Genomic DNA, 24,138 nt, shown 5'->3' on the forward strand with positions numbered 1-24,138 from the left:
GCCCCAGCCCCACAATAAGTGAGGGGCAAACACGGCCCGAGAAAAGTAGAGGAGCTCTCGAAAAGCTCATTTGTAGTCATTTGTCCGTCTGTCAGATTGTTCCACTGTCGCTCTGTCGTCCCGCCGTCCCACTGTCCCACTGTCAGCTAGGTTTTGATTGTCTTTTATTGTTTTTGCTTTCGTTTTGAATGCCATTTAAGCGTCAATTTGAAATCGCATTCACAACTGCCGACTTACGCGCCGCTGGTTTCTCGGTTTCCGCTCAAATTCCCAGAGGAGACAATGGAAATATCACGGGGATACATAATGCTATCTATAAGCATGACGACATGTTCTAAGTGTCAACGTGAGATCTGGAATAGACCGAATACGATGTAGCTAGTGCTTGGACAGCTCTTAGTCTGTTGATAAATAATTCAAGTCTTAATAGTTCCAAGTCCCGCCTTCCTTTTTGTGTGTTTCTGGGGATTGAACAAAAGAACAGAATATCCAGAAGAACTTATGTTCCCATTTCAGAGCGTGTCTATGTTTTAAAACACTTCCATAAAACATCATAAACTTGCCTTTCCGAGCTTACTTGACTCTCCGATGATTTCACAGTTCACAAACTTCAACAACTCGTGTTGCTGCTTCACTTCCTGTCCCGATGAAATTGCAATTACACTTACAATTTATGGGCCAAGAAATTTCTTTATTACTGCTCCTCGAGCAGAGCGCAGCAGAGGCCCTGTCAAGCCAGCGATTTTCTGTCTAACTAACCGCAAACTCCTTAAGAAAGCCCGCAAACCGCACAGCGGAAATTCTGCTTAGCAATGCATGGGGACAGAAGGGGAAGAGGACCCTGCCAGGGCGACCAGGGAAAAGCCACTTGGTGAAAATCTAATATAGAATGATAATGATAGAAAATATTTCTGCTCCCGGCCAGAGTTGAGTAGTTTATGAAGTGTGGGCGTCCGGGCGTCTCGGCTGACAATTTTCGGCAATTTCCACAGGACTGGGCCCCGACTTCGGGATGATTTGTTATTGCTGTTGGTTCCGGCCTTAGCCGTTTATAGCCGTCCGTATTTATCAATGGTGTTAAGTATTATTAATAGTGCGGTTCACTGGTGCAGTGAGCACAGAGAGGGGGAGGCTGTCAAAAATGTGCTACAAACTGTAATGATTTTAATGGATGGACTTTCGGCCCATGCCCTATGCTTTCATCCGCCAGAAAGTCATTTTACTTGTGATGTTTGCATACAACAATTGCTCGCCATTGGGCTATCATCTATCACGACGAAAGTAAAGGCAACATTCTCTTAAAATCAATGCAATTTATGGGGACGAAGTGCTCACCTTCGATGGGGAATTTGCATAAGCCATAAGTACTTTCTGTCTTGCGGAAAACAATCAGAGGGTAATTTACAAAGCGATTTCACAGCTCACAATTCATTGTCAAGAACACTCGCAATTTAAGTACAAAAAGAGCAGAGTGGAACGAGATAGATGGCGGGGAAAATCTTAAATGAGATCTTTCGGTGGCGTATACGTAATCTGCGCGATTCGTATTGCTTAAGTCCGAGCCAAATGTCAGCCAAATGCTTTTGTTTGTCCTCTCTGTCTGTCTGGGTGTTCTACATAATGTGAATAATAATTTTGCTCATTTAAAACGTGTTGGCCATCCAAAATACAGGGAGACACACGGCAGACCGGCAGCGGCAGCAACGAGCCCCGAGTCCCAGAGACCCAGAGACTCGGAGACTCAGAGACTCGGAGACAATGGAAGCTCGGGGAATTAGCGCTGCGTTCCACAATGAAAACAGACCGCAAAGCGGGAAGCTGTTCTACTAATTGCAACGTTTCGAGTTTCATCCATGTGTGTCCGTGTCTGTGCCTGTGCCTGTGTCTTGCATAACAAACAAGCAACAAACAGTTTTCAAGCCGGCTAAATGCAAGTCGCAGACAGTAAATGAGTGCAGAACACCGGGCTAAGCGATGTGCAGGTACTAGGGGACATGCGGAAAGAACCGTCAATGAGAATGCTCTCATGTCTGGGAAACGAGAGGCGCTAGAACATAAATTCTGTATGATCTGTTGCTGAAAACAGTCAATTCATGTTCATACTTTAAACTTCTTCAAGAGACCTCCTCAAGTCGCAAAATGTAGGTCAAAGAGCGGTCCCTTTGGAGCCCTAAAACAGTCCCAAACAAGAGTCCCCCTGCCAGGCGCACAAGGGCAGAAACCAGCCACATATGCAGTTCCCCTAATGAGTGCTAGGAAAACAATTTGGCCTGGGAGCCACATGCTCGCACAGTTTATGAAGGTCGAGCCCTAGCAAGGGACAGACAGGACAACCGCAATAAAAGTGAGACTCGGGGCATATGATTAATGCTCTCACCCGTTTAATCATTTTTCATGGAAGGGACACTCCCCCAGCCCCAAATCCTTAAACACGAAATGGAAGATATTCTTGTGCTCGTACAGGGCATGTCAATCAGAATTATACACCGACTGGACAATCAACTGCAATAGACAAAGCAGCTGCCACTTCATCTTGGCCGCCGAGAAGAATCTGGGATCCCAACTGGGACCTCCCCCAACGAGCAAACAAAAAAGCCAAACTAAAACTAAACTCATTTAACTTTCCCGTATTTTGATAGCATTTTACCTCGCCAGCCCGCAAGAACAACGGGTCCAGCAACAGGAACAACAAACAACTGTTATCAAAATGTCATTCATTCAAATATGTATGTAGGTACGGACTGACAAGGGGGCAATGGCAATGGCAAGGCAAAGGCCTTGGTCCCTGGGCCCTGGTTCCTGTTGGCATACACTCTCCAAAAGTCCCACAGCAATAGGCGATTGTATGGTAGGGAAAATAAGTAAGACTTGACCCTTTTGACCTCGAATGAATCACCCCGCAGTGTGCTAGATATTTAAATATTGGTCTGACACCCTGGCTTTTTTCTTCCAGTGTAACTCGACCTCACCCTCTCTTAGCCTTTGTTGATATTCCGCTTTCTTTAATTTCCCATTCGTGTGCCTCTCCTCTTTGCAGTGACTGCCACTGAAAGCAGCAGCAACAGCAGCGCATCCTCCGCAGTCGTCATGGTGGCGGTCACGCCGAGCATCGCTGGCACCGGATCGAGCAGCGGAAGCGGCGCCATCACCTTCGGCAGCAGCAGCACCACCACCACCACCACCACCACCACCACCGAAGCGCCACCAGAACAGCAGCAGCCGCAGGGTAAGTCCCGAAAACTAATCTCCCCCCTCCACTCCTCCACTGCTCCACCCGCACCCACCTTTTGCTCGCAAACTAAATGACAAACAATGCGCCGCGCCGCCTCTTCGAATTGCTTATAGGCCACTGCCTGCTGGACGGACTCTGGGTGCCAGAGACGACGGTGCACTGTGAGAAGCAGACAAGCTGCCGCGCCATCCAGCGGACCGGCCACTGTTGTCCCGATTATAAATGCGGTAAGTGGTAGCTGCGGCTCACACCCACGCCCACAGCCACACCCACACCCTCACCCGGCATCGTTCGGAAGCATTTATGCAAATCTCTTCCTCCTCTTCCACGCGCAGATTGCGAAAAGGATGGAAAAACTTACGCCAATGGTTATAAATTGGTGGATCCGGATACCCCATGCACTGTCTGCTACTGCAAAGGTGAGTTGATTGAGTTTACGGTAGAGCTAGAAGAGGCGAGGCATCGATATACAGCCGTTGCAGTGCCATGTACTCAGATTCGGTATTGGGTCTTGGACAGTTATAGGTGCAAAGGTTTCCTTTGGGACTAATTAGGAATGAGTAGAAAATAGTGGATATACTTGTAGCGTTACCTTAAAAACTGGTGGTTATAACATCCATAATTAGTTTTTAGATACATCCAAAATAGTTTACCGTGAATAACAAACGCTAAAAATTCAATTTAAGAACTAATATCTACATCTCTTGAATGACTTGACCGATTTTAACCACGGAAGGTCGGAAAGGTTTAAAAAAACGGACACTTATTTCAGGGAATATTTAAGTAGCCTCCCACTGGCCACTTGTGATGATTGTGATGATTGCAATTGGAAAACGACTTGAAAACTAATGAATAACGAACTTGGGTCGTCGCACTAGCAACAGAAAAGGACCAAAAAGACGACAGAATAAAATAAGCTGAAGATGGTGTAAAATCGCAATGGCGGGAACTTCAAGCGACAGTCAAACGGCGGGAATTGGAGATGATGAACTGAAGATGGCGGAAACGGAATATTGAGTATTCCCTTGTCGGCAAAACAAAAAATATATTATCCCACCATGTATTACAGAATATTGTAGAAGACTTTCCCCTCATTTCTCATCCTTGTCGTTAGTTTTCAATTAATATTTCTAAGATCTGCCGTCATATTCTGTGGTGCACAAAATATATTTTTCTCGGTGTTTGGTTCAATATACACAGAAATAATCATCGAAAGGAAAACTCACGTTGATTCCAGCCAGACTTTCTCTCCAATAAAGTTCAAGCTCACTTATTTTGAATTGCAGGTAAACAGAATAATCTAAAAAGAGTAAATCTTTGAGAAATTAGAAATAAATTAAGATTTATTGCCTGTCCCGAGCATCACCTGACATTAATATTTATAATAATTCTCAGAAAATTGAGGGTCAGTTGAGGCTCAAATTGAGCTGGTTTATCTAAACTTATATACTAATATATATAAAGTTTTATAAAAGTCCTGAATTGGATAATTGCCAGTCGATAAATAATGATCTTGAGGCAATAATTTCTTGTAAATAAATGAGATGTAAATGTAAGCTCTAAATATGTTTCGGCAGATGTTGGTCACACATCTCATAGCTTAAGTACCGTCATTTGCCAGAGTTTTTACCAATCACACTCCATTCGTTGCAGGCGGCGAGATTGTTTGCAGCTCAGTGACCTGTTTCCGGCGGGACGACTGCATGCCCAAGTACGTGCCCGGCCGCTGCTGCCCCGAGTACGACAATTGTCCGAGTGAGTGCCACACGGTGGGGCCTTCATGGCGTTCGAGACTAATCCAATCTTTCCACACCCAATCCACAGTTCTGGACAACAATCCGCCGCTGTCCAGCGAGGCGAGCAGCACCACCACGTCCACCCAGAAGCCGGCGGCAGTGGCTCAGCCCGCTGGCTATAACTGGAATATTACCATCAAGGAGATCACTAAGCCCTCTGAGATTCGGATTACCGACGATAACAAGGCTAAGTCGGCGATTCCCACCAGAAAGTCGGCCGGTACAGGTACAGTGGTTACCACCGAGGGAGCACCGCCTTCGGGAACAACGGCAAGTTCCGTTGGCAGTACGACAGCAACACCAACAGCAGCAACAACAGCAACAACACAAGCAACAGAAACATCAACGACAACCGAAGCAACATATCCGCCGACACCAACAACTGTCCTGATATCCACCGACGCCGCAGCAACACCAACGACTTCGGCGGCGTTGGCGCCGCTTAGCCAAGACACAACCCCGAAAGCACTTCCAGGCACTTCCAGCAGCGAGAGCTTAAAGCTTATTGCCTCGGCGGGCTACATAGAGCGACCGCATGCCCAGAGCGGCAACGACGTGGAGCAGAATACAAAGAAAGATCCGCTCGTCAGCTACAATGCCGATGGCCTGCTGCCACTCGCCCAGAACGATCCCAGCAAGGTCAGCTTTAAGCGGGAGTTCACCACAGAGCGGCCCTCGCCGAGCACCCAAGGGTACGAGGAGCCCGGGACAGGTGGGGCGGAGTCCGCGTTCATACAAAACGGCTTTGGGGATGCCTTAGCTGAGATTCCCGACGGGGAACTGGAGCCGGACACAGCGGGGAGTGACAACATCTACCACATAATCTCCACCACTGAAGGTCCCAGCTCTGGCATTGGCGCGAGTACAGATTCGAACTCCCCCGTCACCAGGAAGAACAGCACCAGAGCCAACCCAGAGACAGAAATCAGTACGGAGGGCCCCGGCAGTAGCAGTGAGATGCCTCCCATGAGCTCCACCCACCACATGGACGCGGATGAGGATGTGCCACAAGTCGAGTCCAATCCGGCGTACCCCTCGCTGCCCGAAGACGACTTCAGCTTGCGAGACGTAAACTTTCCCCTCGTGGAGCTTGAGGATGTGGCCGATTCTTACACCAAGGACGAGCCGCGGAGCATACCGAGTCCCTTCGAGGCGGACAACAGGCATACCAAGGTGATGCAAGAGTCAGCTCTGGACGGCAGTGGAAGCGGAAGTGGCAGCGGGGACATGGAGCCCTATCTCGAGGGATCCTCGACAACCGATCACGTCGTGATGTCTGCCTCCTCCAGCAAGGAGAAAAGCTCGGTGGTACCCCTCCTGATGTACAGTGCCGAGGACAATTCCGGGGAAACGCGCATTCAGAACGCGAGTGATCTGCAGCTGGAGAACATTGGCCACGGCCAGAGCGAGAACGAGACAAGCGAAGAGCTGGATGCTCTGGAGGGACTGATGGGCAAGGGCATCGGGAACAGTAGTGGGGAAATCAAAGAACCCACCACCCCGCGATCCACTCCAATCTCTGCCTTGGACATCGACGAGCTGGGCTCTGGGGCAGGTCAACTGCAGACATCGGGCGGCGTGGATCCCAAGGCCGATGCCGAGAGCCTCAAGCTCGACGAGAGCCAAGAGACTATTGCCAAGACGACCTCAGAAGACAAGTCGTCGACGCGGGCCGAAAAAAGCTTTGTGGAGCGGGCACTGCCCCTGGGACGGCTCTACCTTCAGCGGATCTACTGATCGGCACCTAGCGGGGTCTGAACCGGATCGACAAGCAAACCTTTTATTGTATATATATATATATACACTCTAAAGCCTAGCCAACGAAAATCCAGCTATTGAAGTGATCGAGTGTTAGGTCTAAGTAGTCAGAAAGGGAGTAGAAGGAGGGAGGAGCAGAGGTCTTCTGGGAGGTGGAAGTTGTTTCCATAGACTGCATAAAACGCGTGTAATGATCATAAGCATATGTATGTACACCATCTGAATTTATCAACATAATAAGCATAAAACAATATCTTACGATTAGCAAAGCTGGGCTCTCCAAATGCAATAACTAAATGCCGCTCTATTGGTTTAGCTCTCGAGGCACACAGGACAGCAATACGAGCAGGTATCGCTAAGATACAAACTATATATCATATATGAGCATCTCTAATTTATACGTACGACCTAAGTGCACGTAAGCATTCAATCATTAGCACGACCACAATCGAAATTCATCGCATAAGTCGCAATTTTTAACTTGTTTTATCTCATCCTGAATTTATTTAATTTGTAACTTATTTCTTAACGAAAATATGGAAATGATTTGGAAACGGAGAGCCGAATGATGTGAATTTTTTGCTCTAAAGGTGATTTATTTTAAAATGAAATGGCAAATTATATAGTCCTCTTCGATTTGAAAAGCTTTTAAGTTTAGACTGAATATGAAAAGGTTTTAATTTAAAGCAACTTACACGTACACCTACTTTAATCGTAATTTATTTGATATACAGAATTTAATTAATTTAATTTTGGCATGAAATAAATAATCCTCGATCTTAAGAGCTGCAAATCTTGAATTTAAAAACTATAATAATGAAAACAAAAACTAAAAACTAACCAGAAAGCAAAGTGTCAAAATGATAATGCAGTCATTTTTTTATTTAGTCCTACATATCCTACATACTATATATATATATGTATAAGCATATCTAACTTATTTAGGCGATGATTCCAAACTAACACACACACCCCCACACACACACACAGTCTTTTGAGATACAGTAAACTATATTTTAGAAATACTTTAACTAGTGTAAATTTAGTTTCAAGTCCATTTTCAAATGTATGAATTATAAAATAAAAAATTCCAATACAAACTTGAGAAAATAAATAATTTCAATATTTACGGTTACTTGAGAACCATGGAATGGTAATAGGGTGTATCTGCTACTACTTTTTCTCTCATGGCAAATAAAAACGCATTTTATTCTCTTGACAGTTTTCAAGATAGAGGTGGAATGCGAGCGTGAGGTCCCCCTCCTGCCCATCGGTTGCATAAGCAGCATCAGCCACGCCCTCTCGGATCCCTCATTACACATGCAAGAGCATGAGGCGGCAATTACCCAGAAATTAAATAAACAAAACGAAGCCCGAGAAAACAACGAAGACCACAATCACGACGACAACTGTTGCATCACGGCAGCGCAGCAAAGCCGCCGGTGGGGCAGGCGCCTCGGGTTACCCACTGCCAACAGCTTACATACTCGTACTCATACTCATACTCATACTCATACTCGTACTCATACTCTTACTCGTACTCGTACGTATTGAACTGTAATGCACAATCGCATCGCACAAAAAGTCGCTTATGTAACAAGGTTGAGGATACAACAACAAACACAGGGGCTGCGGACACCAGCTGGTTGGTGGAAGCGATGTTTTTGTTAATTTGTATGCGCACCGGGATAAGCGAGGAGAAAGTCAGCGAAGAGCATTAGGAAAAAGCTACAAAAACGCAATAAATCACATCGGACCCCCGCGATCAGTTTCGATCAAAAATTTGGGCGCGGGAGAGGAGCCAACAGGTTTGGGGAGGATTACTTTCGCTTTGGCTAGAGCAGAAGACAAATAGCTGTGATTAAATTACTTTCATTTTTGTGGTTTTTTTTTTATTATTGGAAAACTTAACAAAAGATGCGAAATGGAAATGATCTAACAAGTAAAGTCTTACATCTTAATTGCGACCGATCTGGTCGACCTGGGCCTGCAGGTTGTTTATCACCTCGGAGGGCACCTGGTCGCCCAGGATCTCGAAGAGATTGATGCGCTGGTTGCCGGGAATCTGCTCGTACGCACCCAGCTCAATGCCCTCTTGAACGTTCTGTATCTGGGCGTCCTTGGGTATGAGAAGGGTTTGCTGTGCCTGCCGGATGGCTTCGTTCGTGTAGGCGGCCCCCTCGCGGCCCTGGGGCAGGGCCTGAGCGCCGGCCAGGAGCAAGGCAAGCATCGAACACAGCGCGAACACTTTCATTTTTCTTGAGGATATGTAAACTGCAAGAGATGCGCGGTTTTTAGACTAATTCGATCTTCAGGCTTTCACGTAGATTCGTTTGGACGAATGGTTTAGGCAATTTTGTTTCTTGCGGATTTCAAGACCCTGTCTTACCTTGCGCGTGTCGTTTCTTGTAATGTTTCGGCTGCGCAGGCGCTGAGCTCGTTTTATAAGCTGAGCTCCGTCGCTGGAAGACCCCAACGTCTGGAAAGCTTTGACTCTTTCGTTTGGTTTCGTTTCTGGTTTTTGTGAAGCTCACAGGAAAAAACAATATAAAAAGTAAAATTACTTCCATATCCCACCGACCCATAAAGTTATGCACGAATATTTTTTATTGGAAATTTTTCTTGGGCATTTGTCCAAATTTAATGCGAAGGTTGAGCGCCACTTCAGAAATGTCAAGAGGCATTTAACCTTCCAGTGCACACTTAACCACGAAGTGGTCTTTCAGGTGCTATCTGGTTCATATTAATGGCTTGAATCAAAAAAATGTACAATTACCAGTCTTTGATATGTGAAGAGTCATTTACACATTGCTGGTATGGTCTTTATTGGCGTGTCTTCTTTTCCATCTCGTTTTACTCATTTTGCGAAATATGTATGTGATAGCGAAAACAAAATACAGAAAATCATCACCACCGGAATGGCTTGCAAAGCTTTGATAATTAATAATCATTTTAATTCGACAGTTTTCTTATTGTTTTGAATGTGTGGACCATACCATATAAAACCTGGCTTAGCAAATTGGTACAAACTTAGCTTATGGCTTAATATGCATATGTTCATACGTACATACGTACATAGTCTTCATAATTTTTTGGCACAGATTTCAATTTTAAAAGTCCGTTTCCATTCCGATAACATTTAACTAATATATTTTTTAAATTCTATCGATAGAATGCAATAGAAATTTTATGAAAAAAATAAAGAATCGGTGCTCCTTGCAAACAAAAAAAGTTTTTGACTCCATACAACTTCTACAATTAATTAATTCGCTCGTTTCGCTATATTTCGCTCGTTTTTCCGCTTTTCCATCCGCTGTTTTTCGGTATTTAATTTTTCTAGCCCTCCTGTTTTTGCTAGCCAATACTATTTTCAGTACTAGCAAATGGGAATATGATGTTGAAATCGTCAGTATATTTACGGTATATTTTTAAAATGAGACGGTATATTTTGGTATATGTCTGAGGGCCAGAAAATAAATAGTCGAAAATAAGTTAATCGAAAATAAAACATAGTCGCTCAGTTAAAGAACAAAAAATAAGGATTAAGTACTTTGCTGTATAGACTAATGTCCAGACAAAGATTGCTAGATCCGCGTTCTACAGAATCAGTAAACTATCGGAGCAGAAGTCGCAGAACACCCGCAAAGAAACGCCAAGTTTGAGTGCCGCCTATCCAAACGCACGTGGGCACGAAGATGGATATCGACAACGGCGAGGGGCAGGTGCAAGTGCACCTCAAAACCAAACAAGAACAGTAAGAGTCGCACGAACGAGCGAAACAAATGAATCCAAGTATCCCTTTCCAGCTATGCAGTGCCAGACGTTCCCTATGCCATCGATGGAACAGTTACAACCGCGGAACTGAACACATTCGTGAACGCCTTGCTTCTGAGCAAGGGCAGCTCTGCCGTGGATTTTGATTTTCTGGTCTTCGATGAGTATCTGAGGGGCCGATTGTGTGACCATCTGCGGGAGAAGGCCATTAGCTTTGAGGATGCCATAGAGATTGAGTACGTAGAGCGCTTCCCCGCCCCAGAGCCGCAAGACTGCCTGCTCCACGACGACTGGGTGTCGGCAGTGAAGGCCTCTGGCAAGTGGATATTGACGGGATGCTATGACAACACTTTGAACATCTGGACCAACAAGGGCAAGCACATTCTCACGATCCCCGGTCACACGGCTCCCATCAAAGCTGTGGACTGGATTTCGCTAGATGACGACACCGGTCGCTTTGTCTCCAGCTCACAAGACCAAACAGCTATGTTGTGGCAGTGGAATGTTGGCGCCAATACTGTTGAATGTGTTTCAGTGTGCAAGGGTCACACGAGGGGCGTCGATAGCGTCAGCGTCAGCCCAGATGGACAGCGATTTGCGACAGGGTCGTGGGACACTATGCTGAAAGTGTGGTCAGCTGAGCTGGAAGATGCAGGAGAAGGAACATCGAAGCGCATGAAGGAGAGCGGAGTTAGAGTGAGTACAACATAAAATTAATTCCCTACTCAAATCATCACTGGCACATTTATTTCGCAGACCCCAAAAATCACTCTTCAGGGACATCGCGAAAGCATCTCTGCGGTGCAGTGGATGGATGCCAGCACCCTGCTCACAGGAAGTTGGGATCACACGCTCAAGGTGTGGGACCTGAGCCTAGAAGGCATTAAGGCCGAGATATCCACAAACAAGTCAATCTTCGATGCGAGTTACTCAAAACTAAATCACCTCATTTTGACGGCATCGGCGGACAAGAATCTGCGCCTGTACGATTCTAGAACGAACCGTAGGAGCTGACCACAATTTCAAAGTAATTTTTAAACAATGTGTGATTGTCTTTACAGAGGGATCTGTCGTCCGTAACACTTACCTGGGCCACAACGCCTGGGTCCAGACCGTGATGTGGTCAACAACAGAAGAATTCCTCTTCGTATCTGGTTCGTACGACAATCAGAACAAGCTGTGGGATTGTAGGAGTCCAAAGGCTCCTCTTTACGATCTGCTGGGTCATGGAGAGAAGGTCTTGGACATAGACTGGTCCAACCCGAAGTATATCGTATCCGGCGGCTCTGACAACACAGTACGTGTGTTTAAATCACGGAAGGCATTAGTAGAAAATATGGACACTAAGTAGTCACATTCACAACCACAACTGCTTTTTATACAAAATTTATAAATACAACATAAGTTTAAAATAAATATTTCCTTCCGAAAGGGAAACTATAGTTTGGCTCGATTTATAGCACTGTTTTCTTTAGGAGATTGGCCACTTTTTGGCGCGCACCACTCGCAACCAGTCGATTTTATCGGCTGGCTCAAATTGGTTAAGTCTCTCTTATTCGCTCTCCTTGAGAATGATTAGCACATAGTAGACAAATGGGGTATATTGAAATATATTCCACAGAAGGTAATGAAAATGAAATCATTTTAGAGCAGTCCAGGTGAAAGGTATCCTCTTTTAGAGGAAAGATGGCATGAAATTAAAAATATCTTACAATCAGTAATATTTTCCGCCATTTACCTCAAGGCGTTGAACTGTTTAAATAGAGGGGGCACAAGTGGGCTAAGTTAGTTTTTGTAATCTGTATATTATATGGTATATTTTGAAAATGAGACTGTATATTTTGGTATATTTCTGACGGTCTGACGGTATATTTGATCCGCGTCTCTTAATCATTCATATTTCGTTCGATTTACAGCACTGTTTTTTCTGGAGATGGCCACTATTGCGGCTACCAACCACCTTCTAGGGATGACACAAAACCGATATGTCACATCGAATTTCTAACAAAGATAAAGACGGTCTTAATCATTCATATATTTAAGAAGTTTTGTACCAAACAAAAGCAGCGAAAAAAGTGTAAAGGCGACGAAGATAAGCGCGAACTGCACCGGCCAAAGACCCCGAAAGGTTTGCTCACCCAAGGCGCAGGAAAGTGTGTGTGTGAGTGCGTGGGAGCAGGCGGCAGGTCAATCGACAGGGGCAAGAAAATCTTTTTTGCAATAGTCGCTGTAGAAAAAAGTAAAAGAAATTGTGAGAGTGAGGTGTGTATTAGTCAAGGAGAGGTAAAACCCTTCTCGTTGATCGTTAGGGCCAATAAAAAAATTGTGCAACAATAATGCAGCATGCGAAGGCTTAGACGTCGGTGGCGGCAGCGGCGGCACCGCGTTTTGCAAATGTCTGCTGATTGATTTTTACTGCGCCATGAAATTCGGCGAAAGAGCGAGGCCAACTTTGGAAATTCTTGTGAATTTCGTCAAATAGGAAGCCTTTCCCCTTTCCAACAAATCACGCCCGTTTGCGGCTGTAAGAGCCGCGCATCGGTCATTGTCGAGTTTGCCAAAATGGCCGCTGCAGAGCGTTGATTAATATTAAACAAAATGTGTGTTCGGTTTGCTCGAATCTCGAAGGCTCGAATGCCGATGATCCTGACAATTTCAAAGATTCTTCAATGCATGTTGCCCCACGTTATGAGACTTCCTGGGAGAAATCGGGTCAAGGACCTTTCTCATCGTCTCACTCTCTCCCTCTCTTTGCAGCCTCGCTGTCTCGACGCCCAGACATGTCTTCAACTCCAGCAGCGGCCGGAGCCGCAGAAGTGGCAACCTCCAGCGCCAGCTCTAATTCCAGCGCCTCCAGCACAGCCAGCACTGCCAACAGTCAACCCACATCCACCGGAACAGCGCCGGCCCGCGGTGGAAGAGGCGCCAATGCCAACGGGGGCGCCTCGGGCAGTAACTCCGGGGGCAGCGACGAGCCACGCAAAGATGCCAAGCCGACGCCTCGGATATCGAAGGCGCTGGGCACCTCGGCCAAGCGCATACAGAAGGAGCTGGCCGAGATCACATTGGACCCCCCACCGAACTGCAGTGCTGGCCCGAAGGGGGATAACTTGTACGAATGGGTGTCCACTATCCTAGGTCCGCCGGGGTCCGTGTACGAAGGCGGCGTCTTCTTCCTCGACATACACTTCTCGCCGGAGTACCCGTTCAAGCCGCCCAAAGTCACATTTCGCACACGCATCTATCACTGCAATATCAATAGTCAAGGCGTCATATGTCTGGACATACTGAAGGACAACTGGTCGCCGGCGTTGACCATATCCAAGGTGTTGCTGTCAATTTGTTCCCTGCTTACAGACTGTAATCCAGGTAAGGAATCACTTGTACCTAACGAAAATCGCACTCAGCTTGACTCACGAGACTGACTCTGTTCTTTATCCGGTCCTAGCTGATCCACTGGTGGGCAGCATTGCCACGCAATACTTGCAGAATCGAGAAGAGCACGATCGAATTGCGCGTCTCTGGACAAAGCGGTAGGTTCACTCCTAAATAGCGTTAAAGATTTCCATTTTTCACTATAATACTTTCTTTATTCAGGTACGCAACATGATGCGTAAGTTTTTGCAAAACACTTGTACCACAAACCGAAAATTGCAACCACAAAAACGAAAATTCGCATCTTGATAAGGAGAAAGTCTATTTTATAAATATATATTAAACTATGCTAAACACTAAAATTAAATTAACAGTAACAGTAACTCAAACAGTAACCGCCAACAGCCAGAAATAGTCGATTCCTTTGAGCCTACAAGTTGTAAAAACATTTTGAGTTTTCTCATGTTGTATTTTTCTGAACTATATGTTTTTAGGTCGCTTAGCAAACGAACACACAAAATGAAGCAAAAACATAAATTTCATCCAAAATACACACTGCACTGTCATATTCAACTGCATAAATATAAATACAATTAGTCTACTTTATATGTGTACAGTGTTAAGTGAAAGGGAGCTAAATACAAGTAATAGGAGAGCGTATTTTAAAGCATAATACCTATGGGAAAAATCAAATTCAGGTCAGCAAATTCAGTAGCCTCTTTAAATCGCAAAACGGCCGCAACATGGAAATTCTCAACGATAAAAGACTTAAAAACAAAAACAAAACGATCATGTATACAAAATTTAAGACAACTTTTCCAAATTCCAAAAGAAAATAATCAAATTTTTGTTATTTATATGAAAACTCTATTCGGTTTAATTTTTAATGTGATATTTGTAAGCGTATTATATTTGTTCTTTGGCCAACTGTTTTCCAGTAATCTGAGAGACTTAACACTATTTTTTGAGCTGCCGCGACAACTGTAACTTCTGCGCGGTACTTTAAACTTAAAACAAAAGCGAGATCGAGCATAATTAGCGTCAGCAGCTGATTTATATAGCAACAAGAAAACGAAAACGAGAAATATATAGAAACAGACAAACCAACTTCCTATTATTTTGTAGTTTTAATGACCAACCAGTCGAGTCGAAGAATCAATGAGAAAAACTGAACATTAAAATATAACAATAAATTAAAGTGTAAGTTTCTTGCGTAAATACAACAGCAAACAAAACGACAATGAGAAACCCAATAAAAACAGAATAAAGGAAAATATATGGAAAAGTGAACTCATGTATTTATATGTATGTGGTTTTTCTAAGCTAATAGCTAAATCTGAAATTGTGTTAGGTCCCAAGTTGTTGATGAAAGATCATGGTAAAAAGAGAGATACAGGTTTTACTTTAAGTTCACTTTAATTTGATATACTCGTACATTTGTTTATATAAAATATGTATCTCATTACAGTATTACTCATAAATATAAGTACCGACACGTTCCCCCGCACGAAGATCAACGCACGCTCATAGAACAACTCAGATAATCTGGGAATTTCCCGTCCCTGGCCTGTGTCGCAGCCCTTAGAGGTACATTCCGTTGACCAGGAAATCCGCCTCCTGTGAGTAGGGCGTCTTTCCGCCCAGACGTCGAGCCCTTCGGCCCACTGTCCGCATCCGGCAGCCGATAAGAATGGCCAGGGCGGCAGTCACGAGCAGGCCGAACGTTAAGGAAAGCACAGCTCCGCCAGGACGCTCCGAGTGACCATCGTGATCGCGAAACTCCAGAGCCAGGTTCTCGTGGATCATCTTGTATTGCTCATGCACGGGCGAAGCAGGAACGGGCAGAGCGGGTACTTCCTGCTGCTGCTGTTGTGTTTGCTCGAGGGCCAGCTCTATGGGGTCCTTGGGGGTCTTTGATTTTACCTTTTTGTGCTTGCGTTGCTTCTGTGAACATAGCAGAACGTTAATTAGTTTAATGAAAGGTCAACAGTGTTACAATTTCTCACCTTCTTTGGAGCTTCTGTGGACTTTTCCTCCTCGTAATCATCATAGTCTTCGTCAGCTGCCGGTCCCTGGCTCTTGCCATGTGTGGGCGCTGCATTCAGGACAGGCAGCATAGCCTGCTGTTGGGCGGGCATACGTGGAGCCGACCCGTAGACATGGCTCTGTTTTTGAGGTGCCATTGGAGCTGGTTGCGCCTGTACTTGCGGCCATACCGCACTCTGCTGCTGGACAGGGGATGCTTGCTGTGGCACTTGCTGTTGCTGCGGTGGCGACAAATACATTCCGGAGCGCGGGAGTGACATCCCATACAAAGGGCCAGCCGCCAGAGCTTGATTATTGTCGTAGCCGGGCAATTGGAGCTGTGCTGAGTGCCCCTGAACCTGAACCTGCCCCTGTGCCTGACCACTCGTCGCCTGCTGCAACTGGAGCCCCCCTTTATGACTGAATATGTGGCTCTGCTCATCTGCAAGAAAGTGGAATCGTTTTGAGGAAGTCGAGAGTGTGTCTCCGGTTACGCACAGCTAATTGAATTAATTACGAGTGGCCGCAGAAACACAGGCTCACTCGTAAATTAATTTCGTGCGACGCTAGCTCCCATTACAAACAATGGAAACCGATGTGGACTTTGCAATTTTCCCAGAAAAAAACCCAACGCGTCCAGAGCAGAGGATGGGGAACGGGCTGGTAGTGTAGGAGATCTTGGTTCATTGTGTGCTTCGAAGTCAATTTGCGGTTGTGTTGTGTGCTAATGCCACACGGCGAACAGGGTCCCTACCCAACTCGGCTTACAGCGTTTCTGAATATTTATTTAAATATGATCTGTATCGGGCTCTTGTTTGCTTATATTTTCGCCACTGAAAGTTTCAAGTATTCGCAGAGTGGATGATTATTTAGATTCGAGACCAGTGCAGATAAGACCCATAACATATGGTATCTAATATTCTACTGATTGGCTAGACAGAAAGTATGAGTATTACCAGCAGAGGTGTAGTAGCATGAACCTTGTGGAAAAATAGACTTGGTGGTATTGGTAATTTTTCCTCGCTTACACAGAACGTCCACGTCCAGTGGGAAATTCAGTCAGTCAGTACAATTGAATTGAGGATTTTTTCCGATTGCATGCGGAAACGGAAGCCAACTTTGTTCTGAGCTCAATAACAGATTTGGTTTAATTGAAGATACAAGAAAATTCAGAGCTATCAAATTAGAGATTATCATCCATTTTTCGATAATGTTCATTGTGTTAAATATTGTTAGAATGATGTGGTGATAAGGGGTATTTCTTCTTCTTTTCCCACCTCTTAAACCCTATCTATACTGTCGATGTTTACCTGCATTCAACATCTCTCCCTGGGGTTGCGCCAGATGGACTTGCTGCTGTGGCTGTTGCTGAGGTAGTGGTTGCTGCCCATCGGCTATTATCTTGCGATTGGCCCAAGCGGCGGCATCCTCGCGATTGTTAACCATCGGTGGGGGTGGCGGAGGTGGTGGCGGTGGACCCAGAACTATAACATGTTGCTGCTGTTGCTGCTGCTGCTGTTGCGGCGACAGCAACTGCGGCTGTGTCTGTGGCTGCGACTGCAACTGCTGAGCTGGAACCTGCAGCTGCTGCTGAATGGGCGGAACAGGTAGGTATTGCTGGACCATGGGCTTGACCGGATCCAGGTTGCTGCTCGTGGGCTTGGTGACCGGCGACGAAACGGTAATGCACTGAAACAACACACATTCAACACATTCCGGTGAAAGGGAAAGGGAGGCAGCTATGGGAGCGACTGGTGACTTACTTCCGGTCCCTCGTCGCTGCCATCTTCGCACTGGGGTATGCCGTCACAGGCGTTGTAGACAGCGATGCATTCGCCCGAGTGGCAAGTGAACTGGAAGCGACCACAATGGTTGATGGGAGCTAGAATGGAAATGGAATGCTCGTCAGTCTCTCGTTTGAATTGCTGAAAGTAAATTCATCTACAACGAACCACTTTGGACCGGGGCCACCGCCGGCTGAGCCACACCCGATGTGGGGGCAGAGGCCGTGGCAGCTGCAGTCGCAGCCGCAGCCGCTGCCGTGGATACCGCTGGCTTGTCCCGCGCTTCCGGCTTAAGCTTGAGGTTGCTGAGCTCCCACTCCTGCTGCGAGATATTGTTGCTGGGAATGTGCGGCAGCTGGGGTCGTGGGGTGCTGGCCACGTCGGCGGGCGCGGCCTGGGGCTGGGGCGTCAGCACGGCACTCGTGTAGTTCGCGTGCCGCGTGAACTTGCAGTGGAAGTTCTCTGGCGGACCGCACTCGAACAGGTAGCAGTAGCCACCGGCTTTCCGCTCGAAGATGTACACGTCGCAGGCGTCCGTCTCGCAGCACAGCCGCTCGCACTCCTCAATGGTGTCCAGCTCGAGGCCCTGCAAGTACTTGCCCCCGATCGCCTGGGACTCCCCGGTGCGGATTATCGTGTTCTTGTGGACATCAAAGTGGCCTGCGAATCAAGTAGACGAATGAGTCTCTAAGTGGCTTGTACCCTCTAAGCGCCTCACCTATGCACACCTCCAAGTCCATTCGCTTGGCCAGACGGTGCTCAAACGGAGAGGACTGGGGCGGATTCACATACTCCGTTGCCTGCACTGCGACGAGCAGCAGTGGCAGCGGGAGCAGCAGCGCAGCCAGCGGCAGATTGGAAAACATTTGAAAGGCGTAACGTAACAGATACGATCCCCCGATTAGCAATTGGCGATTAGCGTTTAGCGACTACCGATCCACGATCGATGATCAGCGATGATGATGATGGCTGTGGTTAGCCAGCTAACCAAAACCAATGGTTTCTTCTACCGTCACGCTGGCTGATGGGGCAGGCAATGGCTAATGGCTCTTTTTGGGGCGGATGGTGGTCACAGTTCACTGGTGGGGAGGGGGAGGAGCGCAGAGGCTGTTCGGGGGCTTGGCGTGTTTACAAAATTTCTCGCTTATTGATTTTTGCGTTTTGCCCAATATGCGCGGATTTTCACTAGCAGCTGCTTCCACCTCGACACTCAAACGAGCAGAAATTTAGTAATTACACGAGTCTTCACTGCTTCCGTGGCTTTTTTCTTGTGGTTTCGAAACGATTTTTGAAAACGAAACAAAAATACTGCATTCAGCTGAAATGTAAACCAATGGAAAGTCCCAAGTAAATTGCTGACTTTCCCTTCGGGGTGAACTGCAACACAACCCTTAGTCGAGGAAAGCTTTGGGGCACTTGAAAACAGCTGTTGGGGTGGGTTTTATCGATAATTTCGGTGGATTTTCCCGTGAAGAGAGGGAGGGAGCTTGCACAGAAGCTATAGCGTTACCGAACGATGGAAAGCTCACTCTCTCCTTTCCAGTCACCATACCATATGGTGCAGCTTTTAATCACAACCTTGCAGAGCTTGTAACGTATCCGTATCCTGCCAATTTGGCACAACAATGACAATTCGGGATGTCGGCTCTTCCCTTCTCTCTGGGACTGACTTTAAAACAGTTTTTTCGCTTGGCAAACATTTCTCAGCAATGAAAATCGATAGAAAGCTCTGACTGTTCTTTTTCCTGGAGGGAGTCTTTAATAATTGAGCATTGGTTAAGGGTTAGGTGAGGAATAATGTCGGGTATGGATATATTTCATGCTATACTATAAGCCCATTAAAGCCATTAAAAAGATGGCACCAAATGGCTATCTTTGGCTAGTCCTAGAGCACATATCAAACCCATCTCCAGGGGGGCCTTTTAACTGATTTAAATCGAGTCCTAGACTATCATTGCAACTATATATCCGGGACCTCTCATCTGCACAGCTTGACAGTGCACTCTCAGTGCTTTGCTCTCTGGGCAAAGCCGGCGCATGCGCAGGGTCTCCTGGTATCTTTAAAGCGGTCAACGGAAACTTGAAAATGTTAATGAAAATAAAGAGTGTCTGCCACAATCGCGCACACCGCCATGCACGTGCACCCCGTTGCCTATTAAAAACACCCGAGCGAGCATTGCACAAAAGCCCAAGAAAGGCAAATGCAAAAACAGCGAGCACCCAGCGCCAGGGGCAGTGCCAACCCCCGTTAGGAAAAGCGGTGGCAGAGGGAGCGGAGAAAAAAGCATTTGGAGCCATAAAGTGGGCAAAACAGTGGAGTCTGGTAGCAACAACAAAAAAAATGGGCTTCATTGCATACTTCTCGGAGCCGCGTCACCCTAGCTAGTCAAGAGGGCGTGTGAGAAACGCCCCTTATATACCCGTACAGTGCGCACTTGAACCAGTCCAGCCTAATGCGATCGAGTGATAGTTTGGGATATCTGTATTTACAAATTGAAATTGAACTTTTCCTAAAGTCTATATTGGATCTTAGAACTCTTCCTTGCTTCGGTCGCATTTCCAGCTCATCTCTTCGAGGATGTACTGTAAGCGCTTTCACATATCCACTTTGTCCGTGCTGTTGCAAGAGTGCACACATACATTTGTGCATTCTACCATGCACAGGCTGCAGTCATTACCATTGCGACCTTTTCGTACCCTCAAGTTGGATGTACTATTTCTTCCTGTAGATGAATCTCCAGCACCCTCTTCTTTGATGGCTATATTTTATGGTGTACCGCGTGTACCCTTGCTACCCCTGCAGGAGATTTGTTTAGGGGGTATCACAGCAGCACCGCTTAAATTGCATCTTCTGTGCAGGCTCTGTTTTGCTCCCTGCCCCCGGCCATGGTAATGCTTTTAATGAAGGACAAAGAAGCAGGGCGGAGTGGGGGCCTGGGGTGGCGGAGGGCGTGGCACATTAGGGGTGTTTGGACGGTGATTACATCCACCTAAAAAGTGATTTGCATTTATTTTTAGCACCCAACTGTATTCCCTTATGGCACTGCTCTTCGAGCGAGCAACCATCGATGTTCCTTTGAATCGGTACTGTTCTGCACTATAAAAGAACATGTTTCGAAGCGAAGAAAAGTTTCTGTCTGGCCACACAACTATTTCGAGAATTTCTTCCATGTCTCGACATTTTTCCCAGAAAAGTTCATGAGTTTGCATGACTTGTGGGAGTTTGCGCCTTTCCTTGAATGAGGGTTATTGACACAAACAAATGTACAGTGCATTGTCTCCATACATTCCCTACAAGTACATTCTACATACATATTGTATGTATTTGTGTGCTGCACATAAATATTTGACAAGCTATGCCCGCATAAAAATGCTAGAATAAATTGAAATGATTTTTGAAATTGCTGAGTTCCTTCCAACTTTTTAAAGGCCATATTTTAGATATCCAGAAAAAAGCACATTACATACTCGTACATATATCCTCACATCTCCCTGTTAAAGTTTGAGCCGCCTAAAATTTATCCGCGCCCTACGAGAAACTTATACGGCCATGCCACAGACGTCGAGACGCCGCGGCCGCGTCGAAAGTTCAATAACATTGAAGAGGGGACAGAAGAAAGAAATTTATAGAATCCCCATCGTAGGCCCCCGCCCCGCCAGCCACCTGGCAGGACTCGTAAAGCATTTCGGACAAAAAGGACATGTGCACGTGCAACCTCAAAAAGCTCGTAAATTTTTCCCCATTTAACGAAATGGAAATTCTACCAGACGCGCCACAAGGAGGAGAGGAGTGAGCGGGAATATGGAGGAGAATGGCGTCTGGGATGGATGTGGATGTGAATGACTGACAGGTGGGGCCCTCGCCCTCCGTTGCCAGGTGCGTTATCAGTCAGACTCGTCTCGTGGTTGGTTTCGGCCTTGCCTCTACAGAACTTGTTCCATTTTTTTAGCCAGAAAATTTATATTTCTTCTTTGGCTTAATTCATCCAAGCCGCTCATTAATATGGTACCAAAAAGCTCAACGACAAACACTCTGAATGAATGAATGCTGCGGCTTCTCCCTACCAAAACCAAAGCAAAGCCAAAAGCACAACAAATCCACAAAGAAGATACATCAGTTGAGGTTACACTAAGGAGAGGCTCTGAAGCAAGCATTTTTATTTATGGAAACGAAATGTTTTCAACTCGGAGTTGGGAACCGAACCAAACGAAACCCCTTTACATTTCATGCGACACTTGCCTCTGCCTGGCCTTAAACTGCCCATTGGGCCGGGCCTAAGTTTGGCCTAAGACTTGCTGGCCAACAGTAACTTTAATTAAAAAAGCAATAGTCAAGTTTATTGAAAGAAAGAAGCATAAAAGTTGGGCTCATTTGCATAATAAAGGTAAGGAAAGACCTTGGAAAGATACTAGAAGAGCCGTTGGGCAGAACAGAAAGCAGCAACAGCAGCCCGATCTTCCGTAGAGCAACTATTTAAGTACCTCTACTAAGCAGATCAAGATACATACACTTAGAAGGGAATTCCTTGTTCTGGGCAGCGCTCAAAATATGATCCATGTGGGAATACTAATACTAGTTTTTCATTTAATACATTTCTGTGTATTCTCGTATTCCTAGATGAAGAACAAAGGCCGTAATAACCTTTCTTCATTAGGAATGAACACACTTCTCTCACACCTTGGTCCAAAAAGGCGTTTAGCCAAGCCCCTGAAAAAAAACACTGCACTGATGAACTGTTGGCGCGAGAAGTCATTAATTATATGAAAAAATAAAAATAAAATAAAAGAGAAGAAAACTTTCAAATGCTCAGACAGCGTCGCGACTGCCGAACCAATTCTTGGAGCTATTGCCATTGCCGCCGGGGAAGGGGAATTGGCCTAGACAGACGAGTGGGGGCCTGGGGGTTGCCCAAATTGAATTAATGGTTAGCATAAAGGCGAATTTTTCGTACCAGAGGCAAAGCGTCAAGGAACCCTCAAGTGTCAGATATTACGGGGGACGGCGGGAGCAGAGACTGTTTAACCACACAATAAATGCGCAACAAGGGGCCATAAACATGGCTGAGAGCATAAGAAATTGACTTTGGTGGGGATAGGGATAGGGTGTGTGCAGATAGATGCTGATGGTGTCTCCAGATGAACTCTTGAACTTGGCAGCAGCCCGAGTTCAATGATTTGGCCAAAGCCAATCCCGAACGCAGGCGAACGCATGAAAAGGGTCAGAGGCTTTTCGCAGTTCATCATTGTTTTTGCAGGTTGTAGGATTATATGGCTACTCAATAAACCATAAAGAGTTCATAATAAAAAGAGGTTGAATTAGATATTAAATTTAAAGTGAAAGAGTTGCAACGAAGAGTCTTGGAAAGGTAATTAAGACGGTAACGTGTTCTGCCCGAGACATTGTCAAAGCCCAACATCCGCTCTGCTTCTCAAATATTTATTTATTGATTTTCTTAAATGTTTCTTGTTCAACTTAACTTTTTCCCTCTCTGACAGACGCCTGTCACATCTAGATGGATCCACTCCCCCTCCAATCCCCTCCGAGAGCTTAATTGACAGCTGAATGTTGGCTAACAGTGCACTTGTGCGCTCCGCCGCTGTTAGGGTGTTTATTCTCCTGCTGCTGTTGCTCTCTCTGCTGCTGGCTGCTGTCGGAAGCACTCTCTGTTCTGTTTTCAAGTTTACGGTCACTCGCACTCGCAGTGCACTGAGCTTCTAGCCCCCCACATTCCCGCATCCAATAAAGGATATATTCAAAATGAGGTAGAACTCAGGTTGAATGGAAGGAACCAACAAATCTTAGTATAGAACACAATCTTCGTTGCCTGCGATAACTTCCCACTTATATAGAAGCACATGGGCAGAGATTGTATAGAATTTCGCCGAACCTTAGCTTAGATTTGTCCTGCACCAGATCGTATTGTTTTTAAAACAACTTGCTTATTAGTAAGCGAATATTAGTACGGATACTTCAGCGTCCAGCTGGGGGGTCGGGGCTATAATCGAAATCACTGGGAATAACTCTGGCGGTGCATTCGCAGCGACAACACGAGGCCTTGGGTCGTTTCCGGCTAGTAATACCGCATCCCGCACCACAATTTGTTAAAATGAAGTAAGACTTCTTTATAAATAGGGAACTTTCGAATGCTGTTATGTGTTTCATTTATTATTTTTTAATTTCTCATAGAGCAACTCTTCTATTTATTTATTTCTAGTTGGTCCCAAGACCCCAAGACCAAATTTTATTGAGGCCGGACTTCACACGAGCTCCCGGCGAAGACAGCATTGTGGAAGGTGGCTGTGAAAATCAATGTGTGTTACCAAAGCTGATTGGCAAGTCAATAAATCTACAGATCTCGAGTCCCCCAAGGCTCCCAGCTTTACTTTGTCTACC

The 24,138-nt window shown here is 45.8% G+C and overlaps 5 protein-coding genes across 7 annotated transcripts in view; 3 read left to right on the forward strand and 2 right to left on the reverse strand.

The window, feature by feature from the left end:
• LOC4816678 (flocculation protein FLO11) overlaps window positions 1-7,811 on the forward strand; it is a 29,929-nt gene extending 22,118 nt beyond the window's left edge. Inside the window, exons 3-7 of the mRNA XM_001356031.4 lie at window positions 3,038-3,226; window positions 3,346-3,459; window positions 3,568-3,651; window positions 4,886-4,987; window positions 5,057-7,811. Coding sequence (XP_001356067.3) covers window positions 3,038-3,226; window positions 3,346-3,459; window positions 3,568-3,651; window positions 4,886-4,987; window positions 5,057-6,765 — 2,198 coding nt within the window. The 3' untranslated portion in view covers window positions 6,766-7,811. The remainder of the gene's footprint in view (window positions 1-3,037; window positions 3,227-3,345; window positions 3,460-3,567; window positions 3,652-4,885; window positions 4,988-5,056) is intronic.
• Window positions 7,812-8,652: 841 nt separating this feature from the next.
• On the reverse strand, window positions 8,653-9,330 carry LOC4816563 (uncharacterized). The gene is made up of 2 exons (XM_001356030.4): window positions 9,176-9,330; window positions 8,653-9,060 (listed from the first exon to the last, which is right to left on the reverse strand). The coding sequence occupies exon 2, from the start codon at window positions 9,038-9,040 to the stop codon at window positions 8,744-8,746; it is 297 nt and encodes a 98-aa protein (XP_001356066.1). The 5' UTR covers window positions 9,041-9,060; window positions 9,176-9,330; the 3' UTR covers window positions 8,653-8,743.
• A 930-nt stretch (window positions 9,331-10,260) lies between these two features.
• LOC4816649 (ribosome biogenesis protein WDR12 homolog) lies at window positions 10,261-12,015 on the forward strand. Its single transcript, XM_001356029.4, has 4 exons — window positions 10,261-10,540; window positions 10,593-11,256; window positions 11,317-11,563; window positions 11,622-12,015. Exons 1-4 carry the CDS (start codon window positions 10,482-10,484, stop codon window positions 11,909-11,911), a joined length of 1,260 nt encoding a protein of 419 aa, XP_001356065.2. The 5' UTR covers window positions 10,261-10,481; the 3' UTR covers window positions 11,912-12,015.
• Window positions 12,016-12,491: 476 nt separating this feature from the next.
• On the forward strand, window positions 12,492-15,225 carry Ubc2 (ubiquitin conjugating enzyme 2). 3 transcript variants are annotated; one of them, XM_015181197.2, is made up of 4 exons: window positions 12,492-12,721; window positions 13,318-13,929; window positions 14,009-14,093; window positions 14,158-15,225. In XM_015181197.2, the coding sequence occupies exons 2-4, from the start codon at window positions 13,341-13,343 to the stop codon at window positions 14,168-14,170; spliced, it is 687 nt and encodes a 228-aa protein (XP_015036683.1). In that variant the 5' UTR covers window positions 12,492-12,721; window positions 13,318-13,340; the 3' UTR covers window positions 14,171-15,225. The 3 variants fall into 3 exon arrangements, with proteins under 3 accessions (XP_015036683.1, XP_015036682.1, XP_001356064.2); XM_015181196.2 differs by having other exon boundaries at window positions 12,492-12,688; XM_001356028.4 differs by having other exon boundaries at window positions 12,493-12,822.
• A 107-nt stretch (window positions 15,226-15,332) lies between these two features.
• LOC4816498 (low-density lipoprotein receptor-related protein 11) lies at window positions 15,333-19,393 on the reverse strand. Its single transcript, XM_001356027.4, has 6 exons — window positions 18,463-19,393; window positions 17,913-18,404; window positions 17,724-17,842; window positions 17,271-17,649; window positions 15,942-16,402; window positions 15,333-15,879 (listed from the first exon to the last, which is right to left on the reverse strand). The coding sequence occupies exons 1-6, from the start codon at window positions 18,608-18,610 to the stop codon at window positions 15,517-15,519; spliced, it is 1,962 nt and encodes a 653-aa protein (XP_001356063.3). The 5' UTR covers window positions 18,611-19,393; the 3' UTR covers window positions 15,333-15,516.
• Window positions 19,394-24,138: the final 4,745 nt, after the last annotated feature.

Source organism: Drosophila pseudoobscura, chromosome 4, assembly GCF_009870125.1.
Source record: "Drosophila pseudoobscura strain MV-25-SWS-2005 chromosome 4, UCI_Dpse_MV25, whole genome shotgun sequence".
Taxonomy (NCBI): domain Eukaryota; kingdom Metazoa; phylum Arthropoda; class Insecta; order Diptera; family Drosophilidae; genus Drosophila; species Drosophila pseudoobscura.